This window comes from Nerophis lumbriciformis, linkage group LG09, assembly GCF_033978685.3.
Source record: "Nerophis lumbriciformis linkage group LG09, RoL_Nlum_v2.1, whole genome shotgun sequence".
NCBI lineage: Eukaryota > Metazoa > Chordata > Actinopteri > Syngnathiformes > Syngnathidae > Nerophis > Nerophis lumbriciformis.
This window is the reverse complement of record NC_084556.2, coordinates 53,340,001-53,358,980: the sequence shown is the minus strand read 5'-3', so window position 1 is coordinate 53,358,980 and position 18,980 is coordinate 53,340,001. Positions and strand designations below refer to the sequence as shown.

General features: G+C 37.6%; 1 protein-coding gene across 2 annotated transcripts in view; it reads left to right on the top strand.

The window, feature by feature from the left end:
• The window catches only part of arhgap42a (Rho GTPase activating protein 42a), a 93,381-nt gene that overhangs the window by 73,991 nt on the left and 410 nt on the right, over nt 1-18,980 (top strand). For both annotated transcript variants that reach the window (XM_061962872.2, XM_061962871.2), the window contains 5 exons: nt 369-950; nt 11,677-11,818; nt 11,893-11,964; nt 12,039-12,118; nt 18,540-18,980. The exon at nt 18,540-18,980 is cut by the window's right edge and continues 410 nt beyond it. In XM_061962872.2, coding sequence (XP_061818856.1) covers nt 369-950; nt 11,677-11,818; nt 11,893-11,964; nt 12,039-12,118; nt 18,540-18,628 — 965 coding nt within the window. In that variant the 3' untranslated portion in view covers nt 18,629-18,980. The remainder of the gene's footprint in view (nt 1-368; nt 951-11,676; nt 11,819-11,892; nt 11,965-12,038; nt 12,119-18,539) is intronic.

Genomic DNA, 18,980 nt, shown 5'->3' with positions numbered 1-18,980 from the left:
TCCTCTAATTCCGCAGCCATACACTTTAGGGTCATATAACTTGCGCTGTCTTCGAACAAGTATGCTAAGCTAGCGCACGTTGACTGTTAGCATGCTAATTTTTGCTAGCATGCTAACATTTTATGCTAGCTTTTTTTTGCTACTTTCTACGTCTACAGCCACAAATAGTGCATTTTGGTTTATCTTCTTACCCTAGCTTTATAACGTTAGCATGCTAGCATGCTAACATTAGCATGCTAACTTTTTCTGCTAATTTTGCACTTTTTTCTCTTAATTCTTTAATTCTCTAATTCTCATATTTGATGCGTTACAATGGTTTGTAAACTTGGTAAATGGAGGTTCCACTATCTTCTTGTTGTTGTCTCCAGGCGACACGTTCAGCAGCAGCAGCCCGGGCACCACCCCCATGGGCAGCCAGGAGTCTCTGTCCTCGCACTCCTCGGAGAAGAACGGCGTGCCGCAAGCGTCTCCCGTGTCCTCGCCTCCTCCCGCCCAGCCGAGCCCCTCCCCTCAAGTGGAGCCGTCTCCCTCCCGCGCCTCCAACGGAGGGGAGCGCGAATGGGCGGCGGACGAGCCGGCCGCCTCCGGCAAGCGGCCGTCCTCCGTGGCTTCGTCCATGTTGTCTCTGCACTCGGCAACAGAGCGGACGGATTCCACCGTCTCCTTGTCGTCTGCCAAGGAGTCCAGATCTCACTCGTCCTCGTCCACCATCCAGCTCTCCTCCTCGCACTCCCCCCTGAGGGAGGGTCGCTCGGTCCAGAGAGTGTCCTCCGTCTCCTCCCTGAGGAGCGCGGCGGAGCAGAGGGAAGCGACACGGGGGAAAGACTCTCCTCCCCAGGAGCACAGGACCACGTACAGGAGGGCCTCCACCTCCTCCTCCTCCTCTTCGTCCTTGTTCCCCTACCAGCGCTCCACATCGTCCTCGCTCACCTCCCTGCACATCTCTGAAGGTGCACAGCTTGCAAGTATCCAAACAACACCCACATTCCTTTGTGCTGCTTTGTAATATCAACATTTGTGCCGTTACAGTTTTGAAGTTCAAACATATGCTTTTCTACACCAAAATTCATCTTCTCAAGATTTTGGCGCTCTACCTCCCACATTTTTCGCCCGATTCAAAGCGTTCCAACTTCAAACTGTTCAGCCTATTCGGGAATCGCGGGCTTTCCCTTGACAAATTCCAAAAATTCCCAGGTTTTCCAGAATTCCAGGTTTTCCCATTCAAAATGGATTGGCCATTTTTCAAACTTTCCACCATTTTCACATTTTTCAACCGATTCAAACCATTCCACTTTCAATATATTCCACTCATCCTGGACATTCAAACTATCATTTTTCCTAGTTCAAGAAAATTCCAGGAATTCCCAGTTTTCCAAACCCTCTTAATCAGGACAAAAAAAAACAAAGTTGTTTTTGGAACTGGAAAAATTCCCTGTTTTCTCGAAATTCCAGGAATTTCGTAATACTACTTTAACATTTCTCGACCATTTGGAAAAATACCAACACCAACCATTCCATATCACTCAGACCATTCAATGTTTTTACCATTTTCCAAAAAATCCCGTCATTTCCCAGAATTCCCAAATTTTTATGAAATTCCCATTGAATTTGTATGGGACATTTTTCAAAATGCCAAAATTTTTCATCTAATTTTAACTGTTTCAACTTCAAAATATTCAGCCTGTTCAGGAATTGTGTTATTTCCCGAATTCCCAGTTTTTAGGGACATTTTCTCCATTCATAATGGATAGGCCATTTTTCAAACTTTCCACCATTTTCACATTTTTCAACCCATTCAAACCATTCCACCTTCAATATATTCCACTCATCCTGGACATTCAAACTATCATTTTTCCTAGTTCAAGAAAATTCCAGGAATTCCCAGTTTTCCAAACCCTCTTAATCAGGACAAAAAAAAACAAAGTTGTTTTTGGAACTGAAAAAATTCCCGGGTTTTCCCGAAATTCCAGGAATTCTGTAATACTACTTCAACATTTCTCGACCGTTTTGAAAAATACCTTTTCCCGGAATTCCCAAAATTTTTTGAAATTCCCATTGAATTTGTATGGGCCATTTTTCAAAATGTTTCATCTAATTTTAACTGTTTCAACTTCAAAATATTCAGCCTGTTCAGGAATTGTGTTATTTCCCGAATTCCCAGTTTTTAGGGACATTTTCTCCATTCATAATGGATTGGCCATTTTTCAAACTTCCACCATTCCCACATTTTTCAACCGATTCAAACCATTCCACCTTCAACATATTCCACTCATCCTGCACATTCAAACTATCATTTTTCCAATTTCAAAAGAATTCCAGTAATTCCCAGTTTTCCAAACCCTCTTAATCAGGACAAAAAAAACAAAGTTGTTTTTGGAACTGGAAAAATTCCCGGTTTTCTCGAAATTCCAGGAATTACTACTTTAACATTTCTCGACCATTTGGAAAAATACCAACACCAACCATTCCATATCACTCAGACCATTCAATGTTTTTACCGTTTTCCAAAAAATCCCGTCTTTTCCCAGAATTCCCAAATTTTTATGAAATTCCCATTGAATTTGTATGGGACATTTTTCAAAATTCCACAATTTTTCATCTAATTTTAACTGTTTTCAACTTCAAAATTTTCAGCCTGTTCAGGAATTGTGTTATTTCCCGAATTCCCAGTTTTTAGGGACATTTTCTCCATTCATAATGGATAGGCCATTTTTCAAACTTCCACCATTCCCACATTTTTGAACCTATTCAAACCATTCCACCTTCAATATATTCCACTCATCCTGGACATTCAAACTATCATTTTTCCTAGTTCAAGAAAATTCCAGGAATTCCCAGTTTTCCAAACCCTCTTAATCAGGACAAAAAAAAACAAAGTTGTTTTTGGAACTGGAAAAATTCCCGGTTTTCCCGAAATTCCAGGAATTTCGTAATACTACTTTAACATTTCTCGACCATTTGGAAAAATACCAACACCAACCATTCCATATCACTCAGACCATTCAATGTTTTTACCATTTTCCAAAAAATCCCGTCTTTACCCGGAATTCCCAAATTTTTATGAAATTCCCATTGAATTTGTATGGGCCATTTTTCAAAATTCCAAAATTTTTCATCTAATTTTAACTGTTTTCAACTTCAAAATATTCAGCCTGTTCAGGAATTGTGTTATTTCCCGAATTCCCAGTTTTTAGGGACATTTTCTCCATTCATAATGGATAGGCCATTTTTCAAACTTCCACCATTCCCACATTTTTGAACCTATTCAAACCATTCCACCTTCAATATATTCCACTCATCCTGGACATTCAAACTATCATTTTTCCTAGTTCAAGAAAATTCCAGGAATTCCCAGTTTTCCAAACCCTCTTAATCAGGACAAAAAAAAACAAAGTTGTTTTTGGAACTGGAAAAATTCCCGGTTTTCCCGAAATTCCAGGAATTTCGTAATACTACTTTAACATTTCTCGACCATTTGGAAAAATACCAACACCAACCATTCCATATCACTCAGACCATTCAATGTTTTTACCATTTTCCAAAAAATCCCGTCTTTTCCCGGAATTCCCAAATTTTTATGAAATTCCCATTGAATTTGTATGGGCCATTTTTCAAAATTCCAAAATTTTTCATCTAATTTTAACTGTTTTCAACTTCAAAATATTCAGCCTGTTCAGGAATTGTGTTATTTCCCGAATTCCCAGTTTTTAGGGACATTTTCTCCATTCATAATGGATAGGCCATTTTTCAAACTTCCACCATTCCCACATTTTTCCACCGATTCAAACCATTCCACCTTCAATATATTCCACTCATCCTGGACATTCAAACTATCATTTTTCCTAGTTCAAGAAAATTCCAGGAATTCCCAGTTTTCCAAACCCTCTTAATCAGGACAAAAAAAAAACAAAGTTGTTTTTGGAACTGGAAAAATTCCCGGTTTTCTCGAAATTCCAGGAATTACTACTTTAACATTTCTCGACCATTTGGAAAAATACCAACACCAACCATTCCATATCACTCAGACCATTCAATGTTTTTACCATTTTCCAAAAAATCCCGTCTTTTCCCGGAATTCCCAAATTTTTATGAAATTCCCATTGAATTTGTATGGGACATTTTTCAAAATTCCAAAATTTTTCATCTAATTTTAACTGTTTTCAACTTCAAAATATTCAGCCTGTTCAGGAATTGTGTTATTTCCCGAATTCCCAGTTTTTAGGGACATTTTCTCCATTCAAAATGGATTGGCCATTTTTCAAACTTCCACCATTCCCACATTTTTCAACCGATTCAAACCATTCCACCTTCAACATATTCCACTCATCCTGCACATTCAAACTATCATTTTTCCAATTTCAAAAGAATTCCAGCAATTCCCAGTTTTCCAAACCCTATTTTCACCCTTTTTCCTGGTGACTACTCTTTCCACATTTTTCAACCCACTTGAACCATTCCACTGTCAAAACATTCCTCTTAATCAGGACAAAAAAAACAAAGTTGTTTTTGGAACTGGAAAAATTCCCGGTTTTCTCGAAATTCCAGGAATTTCGTAATACTACTTCAACATTTCTCGACCATTTTGAAAAATATTAACACCAACCATTCCATATCACTCAGACCATTCAATGTTTTTACCATTTTCCAAAAAATCCCGTCTTTTCCCGGAATTCCCAAATTTTTATGAAATTCCCATTGAATTTGTATGGGACATTTTTCAAAATTCCAAAATTTTTCATCTAATTTTAACTGTTTTCAACTTCAAAATTTTCAGCCTGTTCAGGAATTGTGTTATTTCCCGAATTCCCAGTTTTTAGGGACATTTTCTCCATTCATAATGGATAGGCCATTTTTCAAACTTCCACCATTCCCACATTTTTCCACCGATTCAAACCATTCCACCTTCAATATATTCCACTCATCCTGGACATTCAAACTATCATTTTTCCTAGTTCAAGAAAATTCCAGGAATTCCCAGTTTTCCAAACCCTCTTAATCAGGACAAAAAAAAAACAAAGTTGTTTTTGGAACTGGAAAAATTCCCGGTTTTCTCGAAATTCCAGGAATTACTACTTTAACATTTCTCGACCATTTGGAAAAATACCAACACCAACCATTCCATATCACTCAGACCATTCAATGTTTTTACCGTTTTCCAAAAAATCCCGTCTTTTCCCAGAATTCCCAAATTTTTATGAAATTCCCATTGAATTTGTATGGGACATTTTTCAAAATTCCACAATTTTTCATCTAATTTTAACTGTTTTCAACTTCAAAATTTTCAGCCTGTTCAGGAATTGTGTTATTTCCCGAATTCCCAGTTTTTAGGGACATTTTCTCCATTCATAATGGATAGGCCATTTTTCAAACTTCCACCATTCCCACATTTTTGAACCTATTCAAACCATTCCACCTTCAATATATTCCACTCATCCTGGACATTCAAACTATCATTTTTCCTAGTTCAAGAAAATTCCAGGAATTCCCAGTTTTCCAAACCCTCTTAATCAGGACAAAAAAAAACAAAGTTGTTTTTGGAACTGGAAAAATTCCCGGTTTTCCCGAAATTCCAGGAATTTCGTAATACTACTTTAACATTTCTCGACCATTTGGAAAAATACCAACACCAACCATTCCATATCACTCAGACCATTCAATGTTTTTACCATTTTCCAAAAAATCCCGTCTTTACCCGGAATTCCCAAATTTTTATGAAATTCCCATTGAATTTGTATGGGCCATTTTTCAAAATTCCAAAATTTTTCATCTAATTTTAACTGTTTTCAACTTCAAAATATTCAGCCTGTTCAGGAATTGTGTTATTTCCCGAATTCCCAGTTTTTAGGGACATTTTCTCCATTCATAATGGATAGGCCATTTTTCAAACTCCCACCATTCCCACATTTTTGAACCTATTCAAACCATTCCACCTTCAATATATTCCACTCATCCTGGACATTCAAACTATCATTTTTCCTAGTTCAAGAAAATTCCAGGAATTCCCAGTTTTCCAAACCCTCTTAATCAGGACAAAAAAAAACAAAGTTGTTTTTGGAACTGGAAAAATTCCCGGTTTTCCCGAAATTCCAGGAATTTCGTAATACTACTTTAACATTTCTCGACCATTTGGAAAAATACCAACACCAACCATTCCATATCACTCAGACCATTCAATGTTTTTACCATTTTCCAAAAAATCCCGTCTTTTCCCGGAATTCCCAAATTTTTATGAAATTCCCATTGAATTTGTATGGGCCATTTTTCAAAATTCCAAAATTTTTCATCTAATTTTAACTGTTTTCAACTTCAAAATATTCAGCCTGTTCAGGAATTGTGTTATTTCCCGAATTCCCAGTTTTTAGGGACATTTTCTCCATTCATAATGGATAGGCCATTTTTCAAACTTCCACCATTCCCACATTTTTCCACCGATTCAAACCATTCCACCTTCAATATATTCCACTCATCCTGGACATTCAAACTATCATTTTTCCTAGTTCAAGAAAATTCCAGGAATTCCCAGTTTTCCAAACCCTCTTAATCAGGACAAAAAAAAAACAAAGTTGTTTTTGGAACTGGAAAAATTCCCGGTTTTCTCGAAATTCCAGGAATTACTACTTTAACATTTCTCGACCATTTGGAAAAATACCAACACCAACCATTCCATATCACTCAGACCATTCAATGTTTTTACCATTTTCCAAAAAATCCCGTCTTTTCCCGGAATTCCCAAATTTTTATGAAATTCCCATTGAATTTGTATGGGACATTTTTCAAAATTCCAAAATTTTTCATCTAATTTTAACTGTTTTCAACTTCAAAATATTCAGCCTGTTCAGGAATTGTGTTATTTCCCGAATTCCCAGTTTTTAGGGACATTTTCTCCATTCAAAATGGATTGGCCATTTTTCAAACTTCCACCATTCCCACATTTTTCAACCGATTCAAACCATTCCACCTTCAACATATTCCACTCATCCTGCACATTCAAACTATCATTTTTCCAATTTCAAAAGAATTCCAGCAATTCCCAGTTTTCCAAACCCTATTTTCACCCTTTTTCCTGGTGACTACTCTTTCCACATTTTTCAACCCACTTGAACCATTCCACTGTCAAAACATTCCTCTTAATCAGGACAAAAAAAACAAAGTTGTTTTTGGAACTGGAAAAATTCCCGGTTTTCTCGAAATTCCAGGAATTTCGTAATACTACTTCAACATTTCTCGACCATTTTGAAAAATATTAACACCAACCATTCCATATCACTCAGACCATTCAATGTTTTTACCATTTTCCAAAAAATCCCGTCTTTTCCCGGAATTCCCAAATTTTTATGAAATTCCCATTGAATTTGTATGGGACATTTTTCAAAATTCCAAAATGTTTCATCTAATTTTAACTGTTTTCAACTTCAAAATTTTCAGCCTGTTCAGGAATTGTGTTATTTCCCGAATTCCCAGTTTTTAGGGACATTTTCTCCATTCATAATGGATAGGCCATTTTTCAAACTTCCACCATTCCCACATTTTTCCACCGATTCAAACCATTCCACCTTCAATATATTCCACTCATCCTGGACATTCAAACTATCATTTTTCCTAGTTCAAGAAAATTCCAGGAATTCCCAGTTTTCCAAACCCTCTTAATCAGGACAAAAAAAAAACAAAGTTGTTTTTGGAACTGGAAAAATTCCCGGTTTTCTCGAAATTCCAGGAATTACTACTTTAACATTTCTCGACCATTTGGAAAAATACCAACACCAACCATTCCATATCACTCAGACCATTCAATGTTTTTACCATTTTCCAAAAAATCCCGTCTTTTCCCAGAATTCCCAAATTTTTATGAAATTCCCATTGAATTTGTATGGGACATTTTTCAAAATTCCAAAATTTTTCATCTAATTTTAACTGTTTTCAACTTCAAAATATTCAGCCTGTTCAGGAATTGTGTTATTTCCCGAATTCCCAGTTTTTAGGGACATTTTCTCCATTCATAATAGATAGGCCATTTTTCAAACTTTCCACCATTCTCACATTTTTCAACCGATTCAAACCATTCCACCTTCAATATATTCCACTCATCCTGGACATTCAAACTATCATTTTTCCTAGTTCAAGAAAATTCCAGGAATTCCCAGTTTTCCAAACCCTCTTAATCAGGACAAAAAAAAAACAAAGTTGTTTTTGGAACTGGAAAAATTCCCGGTTTTCTCGAAATTCCAGGAATTACTACTTTAACATTTCTCGACCATTTGGAAAAATACCAACACCAACCATTCCATATCACTCAGACCATTCAATGTTTTTACCATTTTCCCAAAAATCCCGTCTTTTCCCGGAATTCCCAAATTTTTATGAAATTCCCATTGAATTTGTATGGGCCATTTTTCAAAATTCCAAAATTTTTCATCTAATTTTAACTGTTTTCAACTTCAAAATATTCAGCCTGTTCAGGAATTGTGTTATTTCCCGAATTCCCAGTTTTTAGGGACATTTTCTCCATTCATAATGGATAGGCCATTTTTCAAACTTCCACCATTCCCACATTTTTCCACCGATTCAAACCATTCCACCTTCAATATATTCCACTCATCCTGGACATTCAAACTATCATTTTTCCTAGTTCAAGAAAATTCCAGGAATTCCCAGTTTTCCAAACCCTCTTAATCAGGACAAAAAAAAAACAAAGTTGTTTTTGGAACTGGAAAAATTCCCGGTTTTCTCGAAATTCCAGGAATTACTACTTTAACATTTCTCGACCATTTGGAAAAATACCAACACCAACCATTCCATATCACTCAGACCATTCAATGTTTTTACCATTTTCCAAAAAATCCCGTCTTTTCCCGGAATTCCCAAATTTTTATGAAATTCCCATTGAATTTGTATGGGACATTTTTCAAAATTCCAAAATTTTTCATCTAATTTTAACTGTTTTCAACTTCAAAATTTTCAGCCTGTTCAGGAATTGTGTTATTTCCCGAATTCCCAGTTTTTAGGGACATTTTCTCCATTCATAATGGATAGGCCATTTTTCAAACTTCCACCATTCCCACATTTTTCCACCGATTCAAACCATTCCACCTTCAATATATTCCACTCATCCTGGACATTCAAACTATCATTTTTCCTAGTTCAAGAAAATTCCAGGAATTCCCAGTTTTCCAAACCCTCTTAATCAGGACTAAAAAAAACAAAGTTGTTTTTGGAACTGGAAAAATTCCCGGTTTTCCCGAAATTCCAGGAATTTCGTAATACTACTTTAACATTTCTCGACCATTTGGAAAAATACCAACACCAACCATTCCATATCACTCAGACCATTCAATGTTTTTACCATTTTCCAAAAAATCCCGTCTTTTCCCGGAATTCCCAAATTTTTATGAAATTCCCATCCATCCATCCATCCATCTTCTTCCGCTTATCCGAGGTCGGGTCGCGGGGGCAGCAGCCTAAGCAGGGAAGCCCAGACTTTCCTCTCCCCAGCCACTTCGTCCAGCTCCTCCCGGGGGATCCCGAGGCGTTCCCAGGCCAGCCGGGAGACGTAGTCTTCCCAACGTGTCCTGGATCGTCCCCGTGGCCTTCTACCGGTCGGACGTAAACACTTCCTGAGGGAGGCGTTCGGGTGGCATCCTGACCAGATGCCCGAACCACCTCATCTGGCTCCTCTCCATGTGGAGGAGCAGCGGCTTTACTTTGAGCTCCCCCCGAATGACAGAGCTTCTCACCCTATCTCTAAGGGAGAGCCCTGCCACCCGGCGGAGGAAACTCATTTCGGCCGTGATCTTGTCCTTTCGGTCATAACCCGCACGGGATGGTGTCCTGCTGGCCCCACTATGGACTGGACTCTTACTATTATGTTAGATCCACTATGGACTGGACTCTTACTATTATGTTGGATCCACTATGGACTGGACTCTCACTATTATGTTAGATCCACTATGGACTGGACTCTTACTATTATGTTGGATCCACTATGGACTGGACTCTCACTATTATGTTAGATCCACTATGGACTGGACTCTTACTATTATGTTGGATCCACTATGGACTGGACTCTCACTATTATGTTAGATCCACTATGGACTGGACTCTTACTATTATGTTGGATCCACTATGGACTGGACTCTTACTGTTATGTTGGATCCACTATGGACTGGACTCTCACTATTATGTTAGATCCACTATGGACTGGACTCTCACTATTATGTTAGATCCACAATGGACTGGACTCTCACTATTATGTTAGATCCACTATGGACTGGACTCTCACACTATTATGTTAGATCCACTATGGACTGGACTCTCACTATTATGTTAGATCCACTATGGACTGGACTCTTACTATTATGTTAGATCCACTATGGACTGGACTCTTGCTATTATGTTAGATCCACTATGGACTGGACTCTTACTATTATGTTGGATCCACTATGGACTGGACTCTCACAATATTATGTTAGATCCACAATGGACTGGACTCTCACTATTATGTTAGATCCACTATGGACTGGACTCTCACTATTATGTTAGATCCACTATGGACTGGACTCTTACTATTATGTTAGATCCACTATGGACTGGACTCTTACTATTATGTTGGATCCACTATGGACTGGACTCTCACTATTATGTTAGATCCACTATAGACTGGACTCTTACTATTATGTTGGATCCACTATGGACTGGACTCTCACAATATTATGTTAGATCCACTATGGACTGGACTCTCACACTATTATGTTAGATCCACTATGGACTGGACTCTCACTATTATGTTAGATCCACAATGGACTGGACTCTCACTATTATGTTAGATCCACTATGGACTGGACTCTCACACTATTATGTTAGATCCACTATGGACTGGACTCTCACTATTATGTTAGATCCACTATAGACTGGACTCTTACTATTATGTTAGATCCACTATGGACTGGACTCTTACTATTATGTTGGATCCACTATGGACTGGACTCTCACAATATTATGTTGGATCCACTATGGACTGGACTCTCACAATATTATGTTAGACCCACTCGACATCCATTGCTTTCGGTCTCCCCTAGAGGGGGGGGGGGTTACCCACATATGCGGTCCTCTCCAAGGTTTCTAATAGTCATTCACATCGACGTCCCACTGGGGTGAGTTTTTCTTTGCCCTTATGTGGGCTCTGTACCGAGGATGTCGTTGTGGCTTGTGTAGCCCTTTGAGACACTTGTGATTTAGGGCTATATAAATAAACATTGATTGATTGATTGATTGAACCCAAAGCTCATGACCATAGGTGAGGATGGGAACGTAGATCGACCGGTAAATTGAGAGCTTTGCTTTCCGGCTCAGCTCCTTCTTCACCACGACGGATCGATACAGCGTCCGCATTACTGAAGACGCCGCACCGATCCGCCTGTCGATCTCACGATCCACTCTTCCCTCACTCGTGAACAAGACTCCGAGGTACTTGAACTCCTCCACTTGGGGCAAGGGTCTCCTCTCCAACCCGGAGATGGCACTCCACCCTTTTCCGGGCGAGAACCATGGACTCGGACCAGTGTTTTGGAATATGTTAAAAATCCTAAAGCAGCACAGAAGAATATCAGTAATATTTGATGAATATTTGCAGTGATAGGAGGGGGACAACTCACAAAACGTTCCCTCTTCTTGCCGCCCCAGATTATAGGAGCTGCCACGGCTCCGTGCAGAGTTTGGCCTCGCTGGACCCCCGAGAGGCCTCGCGCAGGATCTCACACCTCCGCCGGAGCTCCGACGTCAAACACTCCTCGTCCAGCAACGGCTACCAGAGACCCGGATCCGTGTAGGCGTCTTTCAGGGGTCCCTGGCAGCTCGCCTCGGACCTGTTCCACTCTTGACTCTGTTTCTGTGTTGCAGCCTGTCAGCACCAGCTCAACAGCGGGACAGCTCGCTCTTCTCCTCCGCTTTGGACATTTGTCCCTCCGGAAGGTTGGTACTTTCCACGCACTTTCCACTGAAAGCCCATCAGATCCTCATTTTCCCCCCCAATCGGACTGTTCCAGGGAAGCCAAGGCTCTGTACTCCTGTGAGGCGGAGCACAGCCACGAGCTCAGCTTCCCACAGGGGGCGCTGCTCACCAACGGTAAGAAAGGACATCAATCACAAGTGTCTCAAAGGGCGACATAGCTCGGTTGGTAGAGCAACTTGAGGGTTCCAGGTTCGATTCCCGCTTCCGCCATCCTAGTCACTGCCGTTGTGCCCTCGGGCAAGACACTTTACCCACCCACACTACTTTAAATGGAACTTAGATATTGGCTTTCACTATGTAAAGCGCTTTGAGTCACTAGAGAAAGGCGCTATATAAATAGAATTCACTTCACAACGACATCCTCGGTTCAGATCCCACATCAGGGCAAGGAAAAAACTCAACCCAGTGGGATGACAATGAGAAACCTTAGAGAGAACCGCAGATGTGGGTTATCTTTTTGTTATCTTTTTGTTATCTTTTTGTTTTTTAGATATCTTTGAACGTATACACCTAAGAGTCGAAACATTTTGCTCCTTAACTGTTAGCATGCTTTTTAGCATGGTGGCTATTTTGGCTTTTTTTTTTTTAGTTATACACCTCTGTCATATATGTTGATACTTGAGGCGTGCTTTAATGTTAGCATGCTAATGTTAGCTGTTTTAAATATTTTTGAAGGTACACACCTCAAAGTCATATATTTAGGTACTTGAAGCATGCTTACTGTTAGCACGCTAACGTTAGCATGTTATCTTTTTGTTTTTTTAGATATCTTTGAACGTATACACCTAAGAGTCAAACATTTTGCTCCTTGACGCATGCTCACTGTCAGATGTTAACTGTTAGCATGCTTTTTAGCATGGTGGCTATTTTGGCTTTTTTTTTTTTAGTTATACACCTCTGTCATATATGTTGATACTTGAGGCGTGCTTTAATGTTAGCATGCTAATGTTAGCTGTTTTAAATATTTTTGAAGGTACACACCTCAAAGTCATATATTTAGGTACTTGAAGCATGCTTACTGTTAGCACGCTAACGTTAGCATGTTATCTTTTTGTTTTTTTAGATATCTTTGAACGTATACACCTAAAAGTCGAAACATTTTGCTCCTTGACGCATGCTCACTGTCAGATGTTAACTGTAAGCAAGCATGCTAGCTATTTTGGTATTATTTTTTTTTTTTAGATATACACTTCTTTAACCTATTTTGCAACTTGAGACGTGCTTTACTGTTAGCATGTTAGCTAGTTTAAATATTTTTGAAGGTACACACCTCAAAGTCATATATTTAGGTACTTTAGGCATGCTTACTGTTAGCACACTAACGTTAGCATGTTTTGTTTTTTTAGATATCTTTGAACGTATACACCTAAGAGTCAAACATTTTGCTCCTTGACACATGCTCACTGTCAGATATTAACTGTTAGCCTGCTTTTTACCATGGTGGCTATTTTGGCTTTTTTTTTTTAGCTATACACCTCTGTCATATATGTTGATACTTTAATGTTAGCATGCTAATGTTAGCTGTTTTAAATATTTTTGAAGGTACACACCTCAAAGTCATATATTTAGGTATTTTAGGTATGCTTACTGTTAGCACGCTAACGTTAGCATGTTATCTTTTTGTTTTTTTAGATATCTTTGAACGTATACACCTAAGAATCAAACATTTTGCTCCTTGACGCATGCTTACTGTCAGATGTTAACTGTTAGCATGCTAGCTATTTTGGCTTTTTTTGTAGTTCTACACCTCTGTCATATATTTTGATACTTGAGGCGTGCTTTACTGTTAGCATGCTAATGTTAGCATGTTAGTTGTTTTAAATATTTTTGAAGGTACACACCTCAAAGTCATATATTTAGGTATTTTAGGTATGCTTACTGTTAGCACGCTAACATTAGCATGTTATCTTTTTGTTTTTTTAGATATCTTTGAACGTATACACCTAAGAGTCAAACATTTTGCTCCTTGACGCATGCTCACTGTCAGATGTGAACTGTTAGCATGCTTTTTAGCATGGTGGCTATTTTGGCTTTTTTTTTTTTAGTTATACACATCTGTCATATATGTTGATACTTTAATGTTAGCTTTCTAATGCTAGCTGTTTTAAATATTTTTGAAGGTACACACCTCAAAGTCATATATTTAGGTATTTGAGGTATGCTTACTGTTAGCACGCTAACGTTAGCATGTTATATTTTTATTTTTTTAGATATCTTTGAACGTATACACCTAAGAGTCAAACATTTCGCTCCTTGACGCATGCTTACTGTCAGATGTTAACTGTTAGCATGCTTTTTAGCATGGTGGCTATTTTGGCTTTTTTTTTTTAGTTATACACCTCTGTCATATATGTTGATACTTGAGGCGTGCTTTAATGTTAGCATGCTAATGTTAGCTGTTTTAAATATTTTTGAAGGTACACACCTCAAAGTCATATATTTAGGTATTTTAGGTATGCTTACTGTTAGCACGCTAACGTTAGCATGTTATATTTTTGTTTTTTTAGATATCTTTGAACGTATACACCTAAGAGTCGAAACATTTTGCTCCTTGACGCATGCTTACTGTCAGATGTTAACTGTTAGCAAGCATGCTAGCTATTTTTTTTTTAGATATACACTTCTTTAACCTATTTTGCAACTTGAGACGTGCTTTACTGTTTGCATGCTAATGTTAGCATGTTAGCTGTTTTAAATATTTTTGAAGGTACACACCTCAAAGTCATATATTTAGGTATTTGAGGCATGCTTACTGTTAGCACGCTAACATTAGCATGTTATCTTTTTGTTTTTTAGATATCTTTGAACGTATACACCTAAGAGTCAAACATTTTGCTCCTTGACGCATGCTTACTGTCAGATGTTAACTGTTAGCATGCTAGCTATTTTGGCTTTTTTTGTAGTTCTACACCTCTGTCATATATTTTGATACTTGAGACGTGCTTTACTGTTAGCATGCTAATGTTAGCATGTTAGCTGTTTTAAATATTTTTGAAGGTACACACCTCAAAGTCATATATTTAGGTACTTGAAGCATGCTTACTGTTAGCACGCTAACGTTAGCATGTTATCTTTTTGTTTTTTAGATATCTTTGAACGTATACACCTAAGAGTCAAACATTTTGCTCCTTGACGCATGCTTACTGTCAGATGTGAACTGTAAGCAAGCATGCTAGCTATTTTGGTATTATTATTTTTTTTAGATATACACTTCTTTAACCTATTTTGCAACTTGAGACGTGCTTTACTGTTAGCCTGCTAATGTTAGCATGTTAGCTGTTTTAAATATTTTTGAAGGTACACACCTCAAAGTCATATATTTAGGTACTTGAAGCATGCTTACTGTTAGCACGCTAACTTTAGCATGTTATATTTTTGTTTTTTAGATATCTTTGAACGTATACACCTAAGAGTCAAACATTTCGCTCCTTGACGCATGCTTACTGTCAGATGTGAACTGTTAGCAAGCATGCTAGCTATTTTGGTATTATTTTTTTTTTTAGATATACACTTCTTTAACCTATTTTGCAACTTGAGACGTGCTTTACTGTTAGCCTGCTAATGCTAGCATGTTAGCTGTTTTAAATATTTTTGAAGGTACACACCTCAAAGTCATATATTTAGGTACTTGAAGCATGCTTACTGTTAGCACGCTAACGTTAGCATGTTATCTTTTTGTTTTTTAGATATCTTTGAACGTATACACCTAAGAGTCAAACATTTTGCTCCTTGACGCATGCTTACTGTCAGATGTTAACTGTTAGCATGCTAGCTATTTTGGCTTTTTTTGTAGTTCTACACCTCTGTCATATATTTTGATACTTGAGACGTGCTTTACTGTTAGCATGCTAATGTTAGCATGTTAGCTGTTTTAAATATTTTTGAAGGTACACACCTCAAAGTCATATATTTAGGTACTTGAAGCATGCTTACTGTTAGCACGCTAACGTTAGCATGTTATCTTTTTGTTTTTTTAGATATCTTTGAACGTATACACCTAAGAGTCGAAACATTTTGCTCCTTGACGCATGCTTACTGTCAGATGTTAACTGTAAGCAAGCATGCTAGCTATTTTGGTATTATTTTTTTTTTTAGATATACACTTCTTTAACCTATTTTGCAACTTGAGACGTGCTTTACTGATGGCATGTTAGCTATTTTAAATATTTTTGAAGGTATACACCTCACAGTCATATATTTAGGTACTTCAGGCATGCTTACTATTAGCACACTAACGTTAGCATGTTATTTTTTTTATTTTTTTTAGATATCTTTGAACGTATACACCTAAGAGTCAAACATTTTGCTCCTTGACGCATGCTCACTGTCAGATGTTAACTGTTAGCCTGCTTTTTAGCATGGTGGCTATTTTGGCTTTTTTTTTTTAGCTATACACCTCTGTCATATATGTTGATACTTTAATGTTAGCATGCTAATGTTAGCTGTTTTAAATATTTTTGAAGGTACACACCTCAAAGTCATATATTTAGGTATTTGAGGTATGCTTACTGTTAGCACGCTAACATTAGCATGTTATCTTTTTGTTTTTTTTAGATATCTTTGAACGTATACACCTAAGAGTCGAACCATTTTGCTCCTTGACGCATGCTCACTGTCAGATGTTAACTGTTAGCATGCTAGCTATTTTGGCTTTTTTTGTAGTTCTACACCTCTGTCATATATTTTGATACTTGAGGCGTGCTTTACTGTTAGCATGCTAATGTTAGCATGTTAGTTGTTTTAAATATTTTTGAAGGTACACACCTCAAAGTCATATATTTAGGTATTTTAGGTATGCTTACTGTTAGCACGCTAACATTAGCATGTTATCTTTTTGTTTTTTTAGATATCTTTGAACGTATACACCTAAGAGTCAAACATTTTGCTCCTTGACGCATGCTCACTGTCAGATGTGAACTGTAAGCAAGCATGCTAGCTATTTTTTTTATTTTTTTTTAGATATACACTTCTTTAACCTATTTTGCAACTTGAGGCGTGCTTTAATGTTAGCATGCTAATGTTAGCATGTTAGCTGTTTTAAATAGTTTTGAAGGTACACACCTCAAAGTCATATATTTAGGTACTTTGAGGCATGCTTACTGTTTGCACGCTAACGTTAGCATGTTATATTTTTGTTTTTTAGATATCTTTGAACGTATACACCTAAGAGTCAAACATTTTGCTCCTTGACGCATGCTTACTGTCAGATGTTAACTGTAAGCAAGCATGCTAGCTATTTTTTATGTTTTTTTTAGATATACACTTCTTTAACCTATTTTGCAACTTGAGACGTGCTTTACTGTTAGCCTGCTAATGTTAGCATGTTAGCTGTTTTAAATATTTTTGAAGGTACACACCTCAAAGTCATATATTTAGGTATTTTAGGTATGCTTACTGTTAGCACGCTAACGTTAGCATGTTATCTTTTTGTTTTTTTAGATATCTTTGAACGTATACACCTAAGAATCAAACATTTTGCTCCTTGACGCATGCTTACTGTCAGATGTTAACTGTTAGCATGCTAGCTATTTTGGCTTTTTTTGTAGTTCTACACCTCTGTCATATATTTTGATACTTGAGGCGTGCTTTACTGTTAGCATGCTAATGTTAGCATGTTAGTTGTTTTAAATATTTTTGAAGGTACACACCTCAAAGTCATATATTTAGGTATTTTAGGTATGCTTACTGTTAGCACGCTAACATTAGCATGTTATCTTTTTGTTTTTTTAGATATCTTTGAACGTATACACCTAAGAGTCAAACATTTTGCTCCTTGACGCATGCTTACTGTCAGATGTGAACTGTAAGCAAGCATGCTAGCTATTTTTTTTAATTTTTTTTTAGATATACACTTCTTTAACCTATTTTGCAACTTGAGGCGTGCTTTAATGTTAGCATGCTAATGTTAGCATGTTAGCTGTTTTAAATAGTTTTGAAGGTACACACCTCAAAGTCATATATTTAAGTATGTAAAGCGACTTTGCGCTATATAAATCCCAGTTATTATTATTATTATTATTATTACTTTGAGGCATGCTTACTGTTAGCACGCTAACGTTAGCATCTTATCTTTTTGTGTTTTAGATATTTTTGAACATATACACCTGTCAGATGTTAACTGTAAGCATGATGCTTTTCGCATGCTAGCTATTTTGAAATTTTTTTTAAATGTACACCTCTTTCTTCTTTTTTTACTGTTAGCATGCTAATGTTAGCATGTTAGCGGTTATATTTTTGAAGGTATACACCTCAAAGTCATATTTTTAGGTACATTATGCATGCTTGCTGTTATATTTCTGTTACTTGTGCGTTTATGATTGTCAACATTTCAGATCGGTTTCAGATTTTCCAGCATTCGCATGCAATATCTTGCAAAATTTGCATTTTCTAGTTTCGATGTATTAACCCAGATAAAAAAATGTTTTTAACTCCACTCATTTACTTTTTTTCAACGTTTTATTGATTTATTTTACAGTACATTTTTGTGACTTGTAATGTAGGATGCCGTGACTCAAGCGTGGTTTTTCGTCCACAGTGCATTCGTCCGTGGAACCAGGTTGGTTGCAGGCGACCTACAAGGGCAAGACGGGCCTCGTTCCGGAAAACTACATCGCGTACGCCTGACTGACATCACTCACGTACGCCTGACTGACATCACTCATGTACACCTGACTGACTTGTGACGTCATCACACTGCTGACCGCCTTGAAAATGTTTACTGTCCAGAACTCCACTTTGACACCTGTGCCAAACTGTCGCTTTCATCACTGAAATCACTGATACATCCACTGGCCACAACATTAGGTACACCTGCACCGTCCAATGCCGGGGTGTCCAAACCACACAAGTTTAATACGGAATCTTAGCCTTCATTTAACTAGACGCTCCAAAAGGGACAAGCGGTAGAAAATGGATGGATGCTATTGTGTCACCATCTATTGGGCAACTTGAATAAATCAGGTCAAGGCTCTTTGTG